The sequence below is a fragment of the Trichechus manatus genome, unplaced genomic scaffold (genome assembly GCF_000243295.1).
Source record: "Trichechus manatus latirostris isolate Lorelei unplaced genomic scaffold, TriManLat1.0 scaffold00065, whole genome shotgun sequence".
NCBI classification, from domain to species: Eukaryota; Metazoa; Chordata; class Mammalia; order Sirenia; family Trichechidae; genus Trichechus; species Trichechus manatus.
This window is the reverse complement of record NW_004444001.1, coordinates 3,584,572-3,604,289: the sequence shown is the minus strand read 5'-3', so window position 1 is coordinate 3,604,289 and position 19,718 is coordinate 3,584,572. Positions and strand designations below refer to the sequence as shown.

The 19,718-nt window shown below is 41.2% G+C and overlaps 1 protein-coding gene across 1 annotated transcript in view; it reads left to right on the top strand.

Moving 5' to 3' along the window:
• Window positions 1-10,197: 10,197 nt before the first annotated feature.
• Window positions 10,198-19,718, top strand: part of GLO1 (glyoxalase I) — a 20,613-nt gene continuing 11,092 nt past the window's right edge. Inside the window, exon 1 of the mRNA XM_023734157.1 lies at window positions 10,198-10,326. Within this exon, the coding sequence (XP_023589925.1) occupies window positions 10,243-10,326 (84 nt within the window). The 5' untranslated portion in view covers window positions 10,198-10,242. The remainder of the gene's footprint in view (window positions 10,327-19,718) is intronic.

Here is a 19,718-nt window from a genome sequence, read left to right as displayed (position 1 = left end):
GGGCTATGATATTCATTCCAGGAGACTGAAAACAAGATAAGGCTCTTGTCAAGAATTCATAATCTAGTTGGGAAGATAAAATAATCTACCTGAATTAACTGAAAGTGTTAAATTGTGAGATCCTGCTGGAAAACGAACTTAGAGAAGTAAGAAATGAGTGTGTACAGAACAGCCAAAGAGGATTTCATGGAGCATTTGCACATAATTTCACCCTGAAGGATGAGTAGGATTCAATAAGCAGTGGGAAGAAATCTAAAGAGAGAAGTAAAGAGGTAAAACTACAAAAATCTGTGAACAACACCAAGGGGAAATTTAGTTGGACCAAAAAAAAAGAAATTCAAATTATGTCATATCTGATTTATTCTTCCAAAAGACCAAAGACAGCAAGGATTCAGAATCAGTTAAAGTAAATAAATAATAAATCATCACTGTGGTTTTTATACCACATTAATTCTTAACTGATAACATGTTAGGAAAGAGGCTCATTTGTACTCAAGGTTTTTTCCAGCATCCCTGGGTAGGTTTCTAACACGTCCTAATCCCTGGTAGGAAACCCTGGTAGTGTAATGGTGTAATGGTGAAACTCTATGGGACGGTTCTGCCCTGTCCTATAAGGTTGCTATGAGTTGGAATCGACGCAGTGGCAATGGGTGTCTTCTTTTTTTTTTTTTAATCCTTGGTAGCACAATGATTAAGAGCTGGCTTGTAACAAAAGGTGGGCAGTTCGAATCCACCAGCTGCTCCTTGGAAACACTATGGGGCAGTTCTACTCTGTCCTATAGGGTCGTTATAAATCTGAATCTACTCAATGGCAATGGGTTTGGTGCTTTTTTAAATCAAGAATAAGGGAGCCCTGGTGGCGCGGTGGTTAAAACAGTGAGCAGCTAAGCAAAAGGTCAGCGTTTCAAATCCACCAGCCCCTCCTCGGGAGAAAGATGTGGCAATCCGCTTCTGTAAAGATACAGGGCAGCTCTACTCTTGTCTGTGCACAGATGGATTAACCAGTAAACATGGTAAGACCTGGTTTACAGTAAGCAAGGTAAACCTGTGCGTACCTTGCTTATGGGTAATCCGTCCCTGCCTACAGGGTTGCTATGAGTCACAATCAACACGAAAACTGGGTTTTTGGGTTTTAGTCAAGAATAAATAATAAAACACATTGAAAAGAGCTCACTATGAGTTACTCTGCTCTTATGGTAATCTAGTAAACAAAATCCCTGGCCTCAACTAAACATTTAAATATAATACATATTTAAATATACTATATATACATATACATATTTTTAAAAATCCATTGCCATCGAATCGATTCCCACTCACAGTGACCTTATAGGACAGAACAGAACTGCCCCATAAGGTTTCCAAGACTGTAAATCTTCAGGGAAGCATACTGCCACATCTTTCTCCCAAGGAGAGGCGGGTGGGTTCGAATGGCCCATCTTCCGGTTAGCAGCCCAGTGCTTAACCACCAAGCCAACAGGGCGTGCTCTCTCTGTCTCTCTCCGTCTCTCTCTCTCTGCTTCTCTCTCTCTCTGCCTCTCTGTCTCTCTGTCTCTCTGCTTCTCTCTCTCTCTGCCTCTCTCTCTCTCTGCCTCTTCTTCTCTTCCTCCCTCCCTCCGCACCCCCCAATCTCTATGTGTGTCTTCTTACCTCAGGTTCCTTGGGATTTGTGTAAAGCTGTTTAAGGAAATAAATAAATAAACACTGCATTTAATTTCTGAGACATACTTGATTACTCCTCACAGAGTACATTTTCTATGTAAAAAGTTCAATTTGTGCTCTACTAAGTTCTATATTTCAAGCTAGAGTTGAACTCTTATTTTGTGAACATGCAGAATTCTTATAGTTAGCATTCTGTGAACAATGAATATAAGAAAATTGATAATCAGGTGTTTATTGCTTTTGTGACTGAGATACAAATAAATTACAAATAATTTGTTATGGTTTAAAATTTTTTTAATGAATCATATCTAAGACTCTCCAAATAAATAAATAACTACTACTATTTGGGGAAGATTTTGCTTAAGGAAGTTGGAGAATTCTTCCTTTAACAACATACTTTGAGGTGCATTTTCTACATAGATTTCAAATGTCAAATCTTACTTGGCACGTGGTGAATTCTAACTGTTAAAATATCAGCTTAGCATTTCCAAAGAGTGATGCAACTCTTCAATTTTAAGTCAGAAAACGTATAAAGCTATTTTATATGCGGGAATTCCTAAAAAATGTGGCAAAACTTTTAATAGGTTACATAGTTGACATGGAAAAATATAAATTAACCTACTATGTATACATAAGATACACACAAGGTTGTTTATTCACTGCAACATGTTTGTAATAGCAAAAACAAGCCAGAAAACAAACACACAACCTGGGAACAATGTAGATAGTCTTAATAAAACCAAAACCCAAACCCGTTGCCATCGAGTCGATTCTGACTCACAGCGACCCTATGAGACAGGATAGAACTGTCCTATAGAGTTTCCAAGGAGCGGCTGGTGGATTTGAACTGTTGACCTTTTGGAAGGCAGGCATAGCTCTTAATAAAGTACCCATTAAATTGTACTATAGTAACCCTGTTCAATAAAATTCTAAGGCAGACATGAGGTAGACACATACATGCAGATACGGGAAGATCTCCAAGACATATTGTTACATCACAAAATATAGCAAAGTACAGTACACTGTATAATGATACCAACCGTATAAATATAAATATTTATCCCATTGCCATCCAGTCAATTACAACTCATAGCACCCCCATGCTCCATGGGGTTTCCAAGGCTGTAAATCTTTATGGAAGCTGACTGCCACATCTCTCTCCCTCAGAGTGGCCTGTGGGTTTGAACTGCCAGCCTTTTGCTCAGCAGCAGAGCACTGTGCCACCAGGGCTCTCTTTCTCTCTCTCTCTCTCCACAAACATATATGTCTATATGTAAATATATATACACATATACGGTGTTTCATAAATTCTAAGATGCACGCTTTTAAAAAAGGTTTAATTGGCAGGATTTTTCTCTCTTAACAGTGCATAAACTACAATCAGTAATGATTTAGATTTGATAAAATACATGAAAAGCCTTCCAGGAGGATACATAATGTTCACCTTGGGGGAAAAAGACTGGAAGGGGAAGTGTAGGAAAAGTTTTATTTTTCCTTTAATAATTTTCCGTGTAGTTCTTTTTTTAGAAATAATCAGTTGCATACTTTACTTGTATTATGTGTGTATATTCATATACAACAGCATACAATATGTGCTTTTATTTTTTCCCTATATATTTGAAATTTAGACCTTAGCAAGATCAGTGAAGTGCCTCTACACTTCATTCTGATGAAGAGGCAATGATGCAGGGCCTTACTCCAAGCATTCACACTCTGCTGGCCATAACAACACAGAGTAAGTGCAGGGTAAATATTTGTTCACCCCTCTCCTACACAGATATCTTGCTGCCACATGCAATCATTTTCAATCCCCACTTCTTTTCTCCTTATATTTAATGCTTGTGGAGCATGCCATATAGTCATCCCAAGTCATTTTCAGGAGCAAAAGGACATTGGACTCCTCCACACTTAGGAAAACTGTAAGTTGCACACCTGAGCAAAGGTGAGGTTCCTTTACCACTGGAACCATGCCTCCCTTAGTGTAGAGGCACTTCAATCACACCCATTTTACTTGTCCATAGTTACTCAGGGTCTTCTGCGTGCTAGGCCACAGTGGCTACATAGAAGAATAAGAAGCCCCTCCAAAGAAAAATGCGCCATCAAACTGGGGAGACAGACTGCTAAACACAAAAACACAGGGTGGTAAATGTCAATAAAAGGTGAATTAACAGAAGAATGAGAGAGGCTGGCAGGATGAGAAACTTCTGGAAAAAAGCCTGGTAGAGAAGGTGACATTTGATATGGGTTGAAGAAGAGTTGCCAAGAGAGAATGGTGGGGGTAGGGTGCATTCTAGGCAGAAAACAAAAAAACCATTGCCATCCAGTGCATTCCGACTCATAGAGACCCTATAGGACAGAGTAGAACTGCCCTGTAGGATTTCCAAGGCTGTAAATCTTTACAGAAGCAGACTGCCACATCTTGCCCCCCAACCACGCCTCAGTCCCACGCCTTCCCAGAGAGGCTGATGGGTTCCAGACTTTTCGTTAGCAGCCAAGAGATTAACCACCGCGCCACCAGGGCTCCTAGAAGGTGGATAAGAAAACCAAAAAACCCATTGCGGTGGGGTCAATTCCAAGTCATAACGACCCTATAGAATAGAGCAGAACTGCCCCATAGGGTTTCTAAGGAGCGGCTGGTGGATTCGAACTGCTGACCTTTTTGGTTAGCAGCCATAGCACACTGTAGTGGGTGCAGGAAACAGCTTATTTGGGTAAAGGGATAAATTCAGTGACGTGACCTTAGGGGTGTAGGGAGTGAGAAGATTAGTGGAGTAGAAAATAAGTCTGAAGGGATAGATGTTTTGTGTTTTACTTTTTATTCTTAAAACAGTGAGCCGGACGTGAAGTCACTGATATGCCCAGTGAAGGGATAGGGATTTGCAAAGGGTAGTTCCACAGCTGGGGTCTGGTAGCTGAATGTTAATAGGGTCCGACAGTAGAGGGATGTGGGGCTATATTTTAGCACAAACTCTAGTCCCTCAAAAAGGAAAAAAGAAGGCCCTGCTCCCGCGGGCGGTGAATCCCGCCGGGGAGGGCGCCCAGGCTGCCGCGGACCCAGTACTCCGGCCGGGTGGCCGCGCCCGCCGCTCCCAGCGCGTCCCTGACCCCGCACTCACCTGCCAGCGCCCGGGCCAGGCCACCGCCCTCAACCCACCTGAGGCCGCCCCGAGCGGCCCCGCTGCTCCTGCCCCGGGAACGAGCTGCGGCCTCAGCGGCCACCGAGGCTCGGCCGTTGGGAGCCAGAAGCCGGTTCGGTTTGGTCCGGGACGCTCCGCGCGGACTCCGCAGGGCGCTGGTCTCCCGCGGGGTGCGGGGCTGGGGGTGGGGGGCACCGGCATCACTGGCCGCACTTATGGGCCGCGACTGCGCTACCCGATAGGTAGCTCACCCTCCACCCCGCCACTCTGGGATAACTGAGCTGAGAAGTGAAGCATTGTTTAGGTGATCCCGGGGCGACTGAAGGGCAGCTGCCTAGAGATAGAAAATTTGGCGCGGAGTGGAGGCCTGGGGGAGCCCTGGTGGCGCAGTGGTTGAGAGCTTGGCTGCTAACCAAAAGGTTGGCAATTGGATTCCACCAGCCACTCCTTGGAAATCCTATAGGGTCGCTGTGTGTCGAAATCTAAATCTACTCAATGGCAACAGGTTTGGTTTGGTTTGGGTTGGAGGCCTGGGAGATTGCAAAATAAATTTTGAGGACATAGCATGGAAATGAATAAATATATCAAGTAATGTGTTCTATGACCTTTACAGGAGCCCTGGTGGTGGTGTGGTTAAGAGCTCAGGCTGCTAACCAAAACGTCAACAGTACAAATCAACCAGCGGTTCCCTGGAAACCCTATGGGGCAGTTCTACTCAAACTGTGACATTAGTTAGTGTTTCCCTTGAGAACATAAAATATTTTTTGTTGAGTTAGTTTGATCAGAAAACGGTGACTGGTAATGTGGAGAATAGACAGATAATGAAGAAAGTTAACTTCTCAAAGTCCACCTCCCTCCCCTTTCCAATATATTTCTGCTTTTCAGGTAACTCCTTGTGTCCATTTTAGTTAGGTATTCAAGTCCATCTTTTAATGTAGATCAGATCAATCTAAAATGAGGACTGGAAAATCTGGTATGGATTGAATATTGAATTGTGTCCCCCACAAAGAAGATAACTTGAAGAGCTAACCCCTATACCTGTGAACGTGACCTTGTCTGGGGAAATTTTTTTCTTCTGTGCGGATACTACTATCAGTAAGAGTAGAATGGAACCAAATCCCTTCTGAGTGCTGTATTATAAAAAGAGAGTCACATATTGGGAGAGGACAGCCTGTGAGCAACCATCTAGGAGCCAACCAACTCCGAGAAATGCCTGGGGCTGCAGAAACTGAAAGAGACAAGAATCTTTCCCTAGAATCTAGAGAGAGGAGAGAAAAAATATCCCTGCTGATACCCTGAATTTAGACTTCTAGCCTCCGCAATTGTGAGAGAATACATTTCTCTTCTTTAAAGCCATTCACTTCATGATGTTTTATTATGGGAGCCCTAGGAAACTAAGACATCTGCCAAGTGGGAAAAATGAACACAAAAACCACATACACACATACACACAAACCCATTACCTGTATAAGAGCTACAAGTAAGGTTAAATAAACCTGAAATGAACCTTGGCCCATCCATTCCATTATGCAGCGATTATACAGTATGAAATTATTGGGAGAGGCAGTGTCCTATGGACCCAGAGCACCTCTGTACACTTCTGTGGGGTATGCCAAGCTGTAAGACTTAATTACCCTTAGACCTTGAGCTATTTCCTTAGCTAATCATATAGGCAATTTAGTAGATCAAGGAAACCACGGTGTGACTAAGGAGCAACTACTCACTCCCAGCGGAAGGGGACTAGCTTATTTACTGCTTGCTACAAAAGATGCTGAGCTGTTAGCCCTAGGTTCCTCAGCTGCTTCACAACCCACTGTGTGCACTGGGCCATGGGTGTTGCCGAGTGGGATTTGGAGGCTGGGAAACTGGCTTTCATGTGATACTCCTGCTGTTTGTTGTGCTGTGAGTGATAAACTGTCTCTCTCTGATCCATTGAGTCTTGTTGTCTACTTTTGGCGCATATGGAGTTATAACAAGTTTAGTCTTTGCTATTCTTTCTTGTTAGAGGTACATCTATATATTCTGATACAGTAAGAAATAAATTACAGACTATCATCGCCCTTAAAAAGCCTTAATCATATACCTTAATCTACAAATTCCTCTTTTGAAAACATATTTTAAAGAAAGAATAGTAAATATGGACAGACTTTTAGTTCTAAAGATGAACATGATAGTATTAGGTTTGTGGCGTCGTGGTCCATGCATTAGTTCGTTAATGTTGGCAAAAAACTAGGTTCATGGAATATTGCCAAATGATAGCACTCTTGAGAATGCCTAAGAGAGAGGAAAACTAAGCCTTCCACAGAGTTCTCTTGAAGTTTAATAGAAAGAAAATACCATGTAGCACAGATGTAAGTGGTTAGTCTGCTCAAGACCCTGAGCATTAAATGTTCCTGAAGATACAATGAGGGAATATATATAAAATGCTTAGCATGGTGGTACATAGTAATGGTTTAATCAATGCTAGTTGTTGTGATTATTAGCAATATTAGTATATTTGATGAAGAAAAAAATACTGAATTGGTAATCAGGGGAGCTGAGTTTTAGTCTTGGGACTGTGCTACCTAATAAATAACCCAACTAATTAGTTAACCCTGAGATTTTCAAACTGCTCTAGTCCTGGTTGTCCTCATTTGTGAAATGAAGGGAGGGAGATTAGATGATCTCTAACTTCCCTTCCAGTTCCAAAAATCTATAAGTCCATAATGAGTTTGGATTCAAGCCTTGTCAACTGAAAGATGATACTACTCGAAGAAATAAAAATGTCAAGACAATCAACTGGAAATGTCTAGATGTTATAGGGAATACGCAGTTAAAGTTGCACAGATTATCAATATTTATTATAATTGTCATAACACAGCCACATGATCATATTATCAAAAAACAATTGAAGTAGCCAACCATGCAAGTAAAATATATATAAATATTGAATAACTAACCACAGCTTATTCCCTTGAGCTTTTCTTCCAGCATTCTTGGCTTGTGGCTGTAATAGCACATTTATACCTTGTTTAGTTGTCCATTCTATTTGAAAAACTACTGCCAATGCACAGAACTGAAACACCTGACAATACGAACCTAGGCAACTAATAAAATGATGCTTACGAAGGAAAATAAAGCTAACCATAAAAGTGATTTAAATATACTCTGAGTAGATTTTCTAATCTTTATTTTTACTAACAAAAAGAAGACAAAAGCATATATCCTTTGTAGTGGGTTGAATTGTTTCCCCTGAAAAATATGTCCAAGTCCTAACCCCTAGTACCTATGAATTCGACCTTATTTGGAAATAGGGTCTTTGCAGATATAATTAAGTTAAGGATCTTGAGAGGAGGTCATCCTGGATCTAGGTTGGGCCCTTAATCCAATGACTGGTGTCCTTATAAGAGAAAGGAGAGAGAGATTTGAGACACAGAATACAGGGAAGGAGCCACGTAAAGACAGAAGCAGAGATTGGAGTGATGCTGCCACAAGCCAAGAAACACCAGGAACCACCAGAAACTGGAAAAGGCAAGGAAGGATTCTCCCCTAGAGCCTTGGGAAGGAACGTGGCCCTGTTGACACTTTGATTTCAGACTTCTGGCCTTCAGAGCTGTGTAATAATAAATTTCTATTGTTTTAAGCCTCCAAGTTTGTAGTAATTTGTTACACAGAATAGGAAACTAATACACCCCTTCTACCAGAAAAGGGAGTACTTCTAAGCTCTGTTTGGAATGTGTGTCTTAAACAGGGACCATTTCTGAACTACTCTTTCCCCACTATTGCTGTCTTCTGTTTCTATGTGTGGTGCATATTACCTTTTAGCCTTCTTTTGTTTGAGCTTTCTTTGCAAAACGTTAGTTGCAGTGTTCAAAGTATGGAGGGTCTGTACATTGCCTCAATTCCTGAGAGGTTTAACAGTTTTAAGGTCTATCTCCATACTGAAAGTCTATAGTTCTAGTATATTGAGTTTTGATAAAATATTCCTCAGTAAGTTAGTACCAGGTATGCAGAAAGTTTGTTAAAATTCTTATTCTGCCAACCTTTTTTGCAGTAAACAGCTATGGTTCAGTTTGCCCAGCAACCCTCTCTTTTTATAAGAACAGCATCTCTTTTCTTTTGGTTTAACTGCTTCTCCCCATCACTACAACCAAGCGGTGCTCAATTCAGACTGCCAATCACAGTGCCCAGACCACAGGAGTAAGCCAATCATAGGACAGGCCAATCATAGCTCCTCCTTAGATTTTTAGCAAATTGTAATTCAGGAAAGAGATCTCTATCTGTCCCCCCCCCCCCCATATCCCTTAAGAAGCTGGAACTGCTGACAGACAAGTTTCTAGATTCATGGAGCAAGCATGTCTGACAAAATTGAGCTGAAGTGCGGACAGAAGCTGAGATGAGAGACGACGACATCTTGGTGATGGTCAGGTGGCTAGTGCCAGATGCATCCGGCCCTGCTTCAATTTGATTAGGGGAGCCAATAAGCTCCCATTTTGCCCAAACCCTTGCAACCAAAAATCCTTACATCTATCTTCTTGCAAATTTACATATATCCTCCTATTCACTTAAAAACTCTCTATCAAATCTCATTCCTCATTCATCTATTAACATAAAGTTCTTCCCTAAATTACACTTAAACTAAAACCTGTTGTCGTCTACAGGAAGTATTTACTGAACATCTACTATGTGCCAATCATTGAAGACACAGTGGTGACTATGCTTTCCAGGGTACACAATTAAAATATGTGTCTTAGAAAAATTAATGTAAAAAAAAATACTGAAAGTTATGGATATTTGAATCATAGATAGTCAAACCATGACTTAAATCTCATTTAATCTTCACCAAAATCCTGTAAGAAAGCTTAGAAAGGGTCAGTAATTATCCCGAGCTTATAGAGCTAATACTTGAACCTAAGTTTTTGACTAAACCGGAGTTGTTTTCATTATCTCGTGCTGCTTTCACTGAGAAAACGAAGACTTTGGGTCCTTATAATTTAAAAAGAGTAACTCTCAGTTCTCTTTCCGTCCGATTCCTAAACCTGGCAAATTTTCTACCAAGTTGCAACTCGGAGGTATGGGTGGTTACTGAAGTCTAACAGGTAAGCAGAAACAAAATTAGGTCATCAACTAACTGAGAGAAATCACGCTTTCCAGCCGACAGGATTTTTGAAGGGTTTTTTCTTTTTTCTTTTTTTTTTTTTAAGGGCTCACCTCCATTATGCGCAAGGCACCCTGGGACCTGTAGTCTCTGGGGGTGGAGCCCCTGTAGCCGGAGGCGCTGATTCACTGGGACCTAATTAGCAGAGAGCCAACTTGCTCTCCGCTCAGCGATTGACTAGAAGTCAGCGGCCGCCCGCCCCGCGGCGCGGTGCCGGAGCCTGTAAAAGCAGCCGCAGGGGTTGGGTGGAGTGTCAGTGTCTGCGCGGTTTCCGGGACTCGTGGTGTGCGACACAGGAGTGCGGCCATGGCGGACCCGCAGCCTGAGTCCAGTGGCCTCACCGACGAGGCTGCCTTCAGTTGCTGCTCTGACGCGGACCCCAGCACCAAGGTGGGCACAGAACCTGATTCTCCCGCCTCGGAACCCCGCGTTGAGCGGCTTTGGCGCCGGGGGTGAGGAAATACTGGGGCTCAACTGGGCCTGGCCCGGGCTGCATTCGAATAGCATGTGGCTCCCCCTGCAGTTCCCCACCCCCCCGCCTTCCGCGGACGGGAGTGAGCTTAGAAGGCTGATGGGTGTCTGATGGCAGGATTCATGGGGGCGCCATGAATCGAGGGAATCCATTTCTTCACTGCGACCGTACTTGCATTAAGTTGTTTATTTTGAGCTGGTAACTGAAAGCCACGGCTAACCCAGGGTCAGGCTCCTTGTCTGTGGGTGTGCGTGTTCCCCAGGTCAATTGCCATGCCCATAAGAAGAGCAGTTTCAGAACACTCAGTGCTAAGTTCCGAGGTCCCTGTCCACGCCGGTCCCTCCCAGTCATTTTTGTTGTAACTGTCTTGGCTGCAGGCTTAACTCCTCCACACTAGTTTGATCGCTCCAAGTTTAACCGCGCCCAGGATTTCCCTTTGCTTGGCTTTTACTGTTGCTCATGGACACTACTTCTGCCCTCGCTGTGCGTGGTGGCCCCCAAAAGAGGTTACAGAATCATAGAGCTTAGATCTGGAGGGAAATAGAAATTCCTTCTCCGACCCTCTCGGTTTACAGCCGAGACCCTGTAAAAGGAATGGCCTGTTGCATATGAAGGCTCTCACCCCTCGCGTTCGCTTAACAGGTCTGTACTAGGAGTCAGTGTAACTTACTCAGGCGTGGCACCTCGGTGCATTGTCAAGATTAGACACAGCACAAAACAATTTGTGTATAAATATTTGAATGAGAAATTTGCGCTGTAAATTTTCACCTAAAGCACAATAAAATTAAAAAAAAAAAAAAAGACACAGCAGCTCCTCTGGGAGTTTATTCCAGTGTACTCATAAATGTCACTAAACACCTTTTATTTATTCACTTGGCTGCGTAATTTGTAAATTCCTTAAAGATTGAATAGTATGCTTTGTGCAGACCACTATAGAGGAGCAGATGGTAGATGAGTTTAGTCTCTGCTTGCCTTTTGCCTTCAGGAGAAGAGTCAGAAACCTCTAATTGCTTAAGCCTTTGACTAGCACCATGTACTTAGGAAAAATGTTAGTCACTGCAAAATTAAAGGATATATATATATATTCTTTATATATGAATGTATATACATTATATATGAATATACATATTCATTCACATACTCTCCCTAATACTAAAAAAGACAGTTTCCATTGAGTTGATTCCAACTCCTGATGGCGATTCCAACTCATGGTGACCCCATGGGTTTCAGAGTAGAACTGTGCTCAGTAGGGATTTCAATGGCTGTGACCTTTCAAAAGTAGATTGCCAGGACTTTCAAGGCGCCTCTGGGTGGATTTGAACCACCAACCTTTTCGTTAGTAGCTGAGCACTTAACCATTTTTACCACCCAGGAACTCCTCCCCTAATATTGATTAATACCTGGTTATTTCACATAAGATAAATTGAGTCACTCAGTGTAAATTAATTTCCCCCAGATAACTGGGGATTTTATATACTGGACTTTAAAAAAGCTATTTCAGGGAGATCTTTATATAATTTATTAAATATGCTTCCTTGCATTCTTAATTTATACTCCACGTTATTTCAGTTTCACCTGATTTAGAGTAATCATTTTTTAAGACCTATAAATTTTGGCCCTGGAAACATGACATAGGGGGACATAAAATGGAATACATAATAATAGCTGATATATATCAAGGGTTTGTGCCAGGCCCTGGGTTTTTAAGTACATTATCTAATCCTCTTAATAATCCTATGAAGAAATAATGATTACTGACCCCATTTTACAAATAAGGAGACTTGGGCACAAAGGTGTTGAGTAACTTGTCTGAGGAGGAGTACACACTCCCAACTTCTACCCTATTCTGCTTCTAGCATGCTGACCTCAGCAGAAATTCTGGAACTTGCCATGAAGGAAAATAAAAAAACCTAAATGAATTAAATTCGGCCTAATTTCTGATTGCCTGCTATGTATAAAGTACATGGTAGGTACCTTGGGGGATGCTAGGATAAACAAGACAAAGTCTCTTCCCCAAACATAAACAAATTGACATAAAATGGAACTGGGATTAATGTGCTATTGAAAGTGTATTGCACGCTGGGATCACAGAGGAGGAAGGGCTTTTGAAAAGTAGCAGCTATAGCATGGTGTAAGCCTAGGGTATTTGGACTCTGAAGACCTGCATTTTAATCCCCTACACTATCATTGGCTGCATGATCTTGGCAAGGCATTTGGACTGAGTTTGTAAAAGGGGCATAAAGATACCTAAGAGCTGGTAAACCAAACCAAAACCAAACCCATTGCTGTCAAGTCAATTCTGACTCATAGCGACACCATGGGACAGAGTATAACTGCCCCATAGGGTTTCCAAGGAGCAGCTGGTAGATTTGAAGTACTGACCTTTTTTAGCAGGGAAAGCTTAACCACTGCTCCACCAGATTCCAAGAGAGCTGGTAGGAGGATAAAAAGATAAAATCTATCAGCGTTCTGTAAACTGAAGAGTGGTGCTATTTAAGGTTGTATTTCAATTGTGGGCATCAGAGAAAGCCTCAAGGAGAAGGTGTCTGTGGGGCCAGGCCTTGAAAGATGGGTAGAATTCCAGCAGACAGGTACATAGGAGGGCATCCAGGAAAAACGTGGTGGGATAGCAAAGATGCAGTGGAGGGCATGCCTTGGAGGGGTGATTAAATGCTTTTTGTTGAAGCTCAGGCTGTCTAAGCAGTGGAACGGTGGTGGAGAAGGCTAGAATGGTAGGTTGGAGCCAGATTGTAGAGCACTGTGAAGGTCACATCTAAGGAAGGTAGATTTTACATAGGTAGTAGGGAATCGCTCAGGGTTTCAAAGCGTTTTATAGGGTAGATTGGAGTGATCAAAATCTGGATATGATGAGGCCACTTAAAAGGCTCTTCCAGAAGGTTAGCTAGGTGATAACGGCCTGATTTGGAAAGGAGAGAGCAACAGTGGTGAAAGGTCAACTTGCTTGTTGAGCTTTGCATCTTTGTCATAAAGGCCAACTGAATAATGCATAGCTTATGCCATATCCAGGGCAATCTTACTTGGCTGACTTTCTTCAAAAGGCCAAATGCTCCTTCTCCCAAGTGACAAGCTCCTGAAGATCATTCTTTTTACTGTCTTTACGGGTATCCTTTAATACAATAGGTAATGTCCTCACTGCTGCTGCTGTTTGTGGATCACCATTACCAACGTCTGTCTTCACATCACTCCATTTCTCTTGAATCAGATTTGTTCATGGCAAATCCCCAGAATTTCAAGAAATGGTTTAAGAGTGCTTTAGGGATGGGTTACTGTTCTCAGAAACCTTAGACTTTTTTTGTTCATTCGAAAGTATCTATTGAGCACCTAGACACAGTGCTGAGTGTTGGGGACACAATGATGAGCAAGGTCCCAGCTCTTATTAGAATAAGAAAATGGCATCAGGGTACAGTTTTAGCAGAATTATGGGCCTAGATAATTTTACAAAGTTTAATCTAATTAAATAGACAACTGGGTCTCCAATGATGCTAGTGGAAGGCTACCTCCTTCCTCAGCTTATTACAAAGGAGCTCCACCTCCCTTTTTTTTTTTTTTTTTTTGACAGTTTCAGATATTAGGATTCAATTGAAGATTTGTTTGGAAAAAAAGAGTTCCACTCTTTTTTTAAAAAGTTTGAAAACTATTCCTATAGAATACCCTTTTTCTTTATTTGACAAGTGTTTATTACTATGTGCTCTGCATTATGCTAGAGAGAGACAGGAGGTGAGATGGGTTGGATAGAGATAAAACCACAATTGCTGCCTTCAAGGATGACTGTGTCTGGCTAGTGGTAGAGACAGGCATAATATATATTATATATTGTATATTATATATTATAATGTACCACCCATCTGTCAGTTAGTTGTGCTGTGGTGGCTTGCCTGTTGCTATGATTCTGGAAGCTATGCCACTGGTATTTCAAACATTGGTAGAGTCAGTCATGGTGGACAGGTTTCAGCAGAACTTCCAAACAAACACAGACTGGGAAGAAGGGCCTAGTGATCCAATTCTAAAAATTAGGCAATGAAAACCCTACGGATCACAACAGAATATTACCTGATATAGTACTGGAAGATAATCCCGTAGGTTGGATGCCACTCAAAATACACAATGACCACACAATAGATTCGAGCATACCAATGATCATGAAGATGGCACACGACCAGGCGATGTTTCGTTTTGTTGTCCATGGGGTTTGGAGCCAACTTGATGGCAACTTACAATAACAATATTTTATAATATGGGGCCCCTGTCCTATTAGAAACCCTGGTGGCATAGTGGTTAAGTGCTACGGCTTCTAACCAAAAGGTCAGAATTGACTCGATGGCAACAAGTTTGGTTTTTGGTTTGGTCCTGAGGACCAGGGAAAACTTTTAGTATTGGTGACACTTGAGATGAGTATTGCCGTATTTGGAGGAGGTAACCAGGTAGAGTTGGGTGCAGGGGTTGGGGGAAGAGGGACTGGAAGGGAGGAGGAAGGAGAACAATGGCCAGATGAATGGATGACTGTTCTAAGCAGAGAGAATCATAGTACATATAACAGCATGATGATACCAGAGCACTGCATTCAGGGAACTGCAGGTAATGCAGTGAGCCTTAAGCTATGGGCAAAGGTGTGTGTGTGTGGGTGCGTGCGTGCGTGCGTGCCTGTGCACGTGCACAGGTGCACATGCACAGTACAGTCACTGGGTGCTCAAAGAAAATATGAGAACTCACAGTAAGTTCATTTGTTTATCTCACTCTGTAAAGACTTCTATTTGGTAAATATATTTTACTATGCACATTTGTACATCTGCATAATTAAAATATATATACATTTATTGAAGGGTGCATGCTTTTTTTTTTTTTTTTTTAATGGTAAGGGTATAAAAAACAACTAAGATGACCAGTTTAGAGGAGTAGTGACAAAAGTTGTAGTTGGAGAAGTATGCAGCAACCATATGTGCTTGCTTTTGGGACTTTCTTCCAAAAGCAGCAGGGAGCCACTGAAGGATTGATTTTTAATCTAGGAATGACATGATTGGTTTTTTATTATAGAAAGTTTGCTTGGGTAGCAGTGAAGAGAAAGGATTGCATTCCGGTCAGCCTGCAAGAAGCAGAGACCAAAGAAGCTATGATAGTAGTCCAAGCAAGAAGTAAGTAGTTAGGGCATGAGTAAGGTAGTCATCATTCAGGAAGGCAAGGGGGAGAAAGATTCAGAAGGGATTTAAGCAATCAGGTCAATAGTACACTTGGATTGGATTGGGGAAGGAATGGTGAAAGGAATGAAGGAAGACTCCCAGGTGTCTAACATGGACTAACAAGGGGTGGTAGAGGCATTCTTTTTTGGGAGTATAGGAGGAAGTGTCATTTTAATCTGTGCTAAATTTGATACTTTGACCCTGGTTGAAATGATAAGTAAGCCGACATGTAAGTCCAGAGCCGAGGTTAGAGTACAGGCTGGGGAATGCCTATTTGGGAATCTAAAGCAATAGTTGGTAGTGGAAAGTCTGAGTGTAGTTTATAATAATAACAGCAAGAACAACAGTAAGCCAGGTAGCTTGTTCTGGGCCAGGCACTATGCTAATCACTTTCATTAATTATCTCATTTACTCTTCAACTCAACCCTTGGAACTTCCCCTAAAAACCCAAAATCATTGCCATCTAGTCAATTCTGACTTATAGCGACTCTATAGGACAGGGTAGAACTGCCCCATAGGGTTTCCAAGGCTGTAAATCTTTACGGAAGCAGACTGTCACATCTTTCTCCTGTGAAGCAGCTGGTGGGTTTGAACTGCAGACCTACAGGTTAGCAGCAGAGTGCTTAACCTTTACACCACCATGGCTCCTTCCCTTGAGACTAGGAACTATAATTATCTTCATTTTAAAGATGTAGAAACTTAAGATTCAAGGAAGGTAATGATTTACTCAGGGTCTCAGTGGTGGAGCCAGCATTTGAACCACATTGCCTCTCGAGGATTATTTTCTCTCATACTTGTGTGTTTGTTTTTTCACCCTCTACATGAGAATTGAAAAACTTCATGATACCGAGTACTTCTAGGATTTTCCTATTTCTCTTATCTGTTGTAAGTGTAGTTTGTACGTGTGCTAACTAATTTCCAAAAAAAAACCAAACAAACCCATTGCCGTTGAGTCGATTCCAACTCACAGTGACCCTATAGGACAGAGTAGAACTGCCCCATAGAGCTTCCAAGGAGCGGCTGGTGAATTTGAACTGCTGACCTTTTGGTTAGCAGCCGAGCTCTTAACCACAGTGCCACCAGGGCTCTGCTAACTAATTTAGCAAGTAATTTTTAAATATTTAAAATTTTCTTTTGTGCCTCTAGCTATTTTTGTCTCCCTTATCTATAGGGTAAATATACTTAAAGTGTATTGTTGGCTGGTAATGTATAGAGTGGGGAGGAAAGAACTATATGAAACCCATTTAGAGAACATAAATAGAAAAGGAGTAGCTGAATTCTTTTCTAGAATGACCTGTCACTTTCTGACATAGGTTGAGTAAGAGAAGTAACCTAGAAGGAGGAAGATAGTAAATATATATGTATATGTGTTGCATCATACCACACATCAACCATATGCTCTAGTGGTCACACAATAAGACAGTCTTATTCCCCATAAACCAAAAAAATAAAACCAAACCCTTTGCCATCAAGTCGATGCTGACTCATGTTTATGGTTTAATATTCTGATTGGTAAATTGCATCTGGACAAAAAAAACTATAAATACCTGATAAGCAGCCATAGCTGTCACTTGTGGAGATTCTGGAAGCTATGCCTGTGGAGTTACTACGGAGATATTGGCTCTTGTGGAACACAGGGCTTCTATACCAGGGTGATTCCCATTCCTACTCATTGTAGATCTTCTCCCTTTACCTGAGCTGTATAATATAGACCGTAAAGACTCATGCTGTTTCAAATTTAGGGCATGATAAGGGAAAGACAAAGTCAAGAATTGTCATAGACAAGATATGAACACGGTCTTGATTTTTTTAAACACAAGGTATAGTTATTTTGAATGTTTTAAAACCATAGCAATAAATAACAGTAATTTTTAGGAAATAACTTCAAAAAAAAAAGAGTTTTTGTCAAGATCAAGTGTTTACCAGTACAGAGTTTACAGAATATTTTGGTGATAAAAAAAAAAACCTCTGTTGTGTGAGCATATAATAACTTGGTCATTTTACTAAAAGCAAGTCCTACTTGTTTTGTATTTCATCCATGTAATAATTTGCAGCAAGGAATTTATAAGCTTTGGTTTTTTATGACTAAATCCACTAGCATTGAATATACCCGTGAATTTTTTGCCGTTTTTAAAGTTAATCTTAATATTCTTTTGTATGTTTGTGTTTAGACATTCATAAATACATAGCTATGTTAATGGATAATAAAATTAAAGGCTTTAACATTAATTTTGAGATAGAATTGATCTTAGTAGCATATTAAATAAAATAATGGAGTCCCTGGATGGTACAACAGTTAACACACTTGGCTGTTTAACCAGAATGTTGGAGGTTCAGGTCTACCCAGAGGTACCTCGGAAGAAAGGTCTGATGATCTACTCCCAAAAAATCAACCATTGAAAACTGTGGAGCACAGTTCTACTCTGACACACATGGAGTCGCTATGAGCCAGAATCAACTCAACGGCAGCTGGTGGTATACATACACGTAGTTTGCTTTTTTAAACTTAATATACCATGTGTGTGTCCCCATGCCATTAAATATTCTTCTAAAGCAGCATTTTAAATGTCTTAATATTTTCTGTTATCTAATTAGCTATTTCTTTGTTTTTAAAGCCAGTTTAGCAAGGAGGTTGAAAATCTGGTTGGAACCAGACTGCCTGGGTTGAAATTTTTGCTCTGCCTTTTACTCTCTCAGCAGTAAAATAGGGATAATAATAATATGTACCTCCCACAGTTGTTATGAATTAAATGAGTTTATTTCTGTAAATCACTTTGAACTGCATCTGGCACATAGTCATTATATAAGTGCTGTGATGAATGTCTTTGTACATAAATCTTTGTCAGAGTTTCTGATTATTTCCTTAGATAAATTCCTAGAAGGGGAATAACTGGTCAAAGAATATGAACTCCTCAATACTCTTGAGATCTAGATTCTCTCGAAAGATTGTAGGGTAGATATAGAATAGGATAACCCATTGCCATTGAGTCAATTCCAACTCATAGCAACCCTATAGGATGGAGAAGAACTGCCCCAAAGGGTTTCTAAGGAGCAGCTGGTGGATTCGAACTGCCAGCCTTTTGGTTAGGAGCCTGAACTCTTAACCACTTCACCACCAGGGCTCTAGAATAGGTTAGGGATAAGTATAAGGTATGATACGTAGAGTTGTCCAACTCTTCTTATAGTACTTGGCAAAGCATTTGTAAACAAGAAATATTCTGTGCATGAATTTGAGTGTAACCTGTATGGATGGACTCTACAGAAGTAATCAAAGTCATATTTGTTCTCTAGCAATACTAATAGTGGTAGTAGAAAGATGTTGAGGATAGGAACTATGAATGTGACCGCTGTCATTGATGGAGTAGTAAACTGGAGCATTACAGAACAGCTTTTAAAAGGTAGTTTTTATATTTTATATCTTCTGAACTTTATTTTTAACTGAAGAAGAGACCAGTAATGTTAGATACAGCTTGATTGGAAAGAAAAACCTAGTTGGGGCATAAGAAGAGTGCAAAAGTTCACTTATTTATTCAAAAGATATTTGTTGAGTACTGGCCGCACCCCATCTGGAGCAAGGGAGAATGAAGAAAACCAAAGACACGAGGGAAAGATTAGTCCAAAGGACGAATGGACCACAGATACCACAGCCTCCACCAGACTGAGTCCAGCACAACTAGATGCTGCCTGGCTACCACCACCAACTGCTCTGACAGGGATCACAATAGAGGGTCCTGGACAGAGGTGTAAAAAAATGCAGAAAAAAATTCTAACTCATGAAGCCCAGACTTACTGGTCTGGCAGAGACTGGAGAAACCCCAAGAGTATGGCCCCCAGACACCTTTTTAACTCAGTATTGAAGTCGCTCCTGAGGTTCACACTTCAGCCAAAGATTAGACAGGCCCATAAAACAAAACGAGACTAAACGGGCATACCCACCCAGGGACAAGGATGAGAAGGCAGGAAGGGATAAGAAAGCTGGTAATGGGGAACCCAAGGTCGAGAAGGGGAGAATGTTAACAGGTCATGGGTTTGGCAACCAATGTCACAAAACAATATGTGTATTAATTGTTTAATGAGAAACTAATTTGCTCTATAAACCTTTATCTAAAGTATAA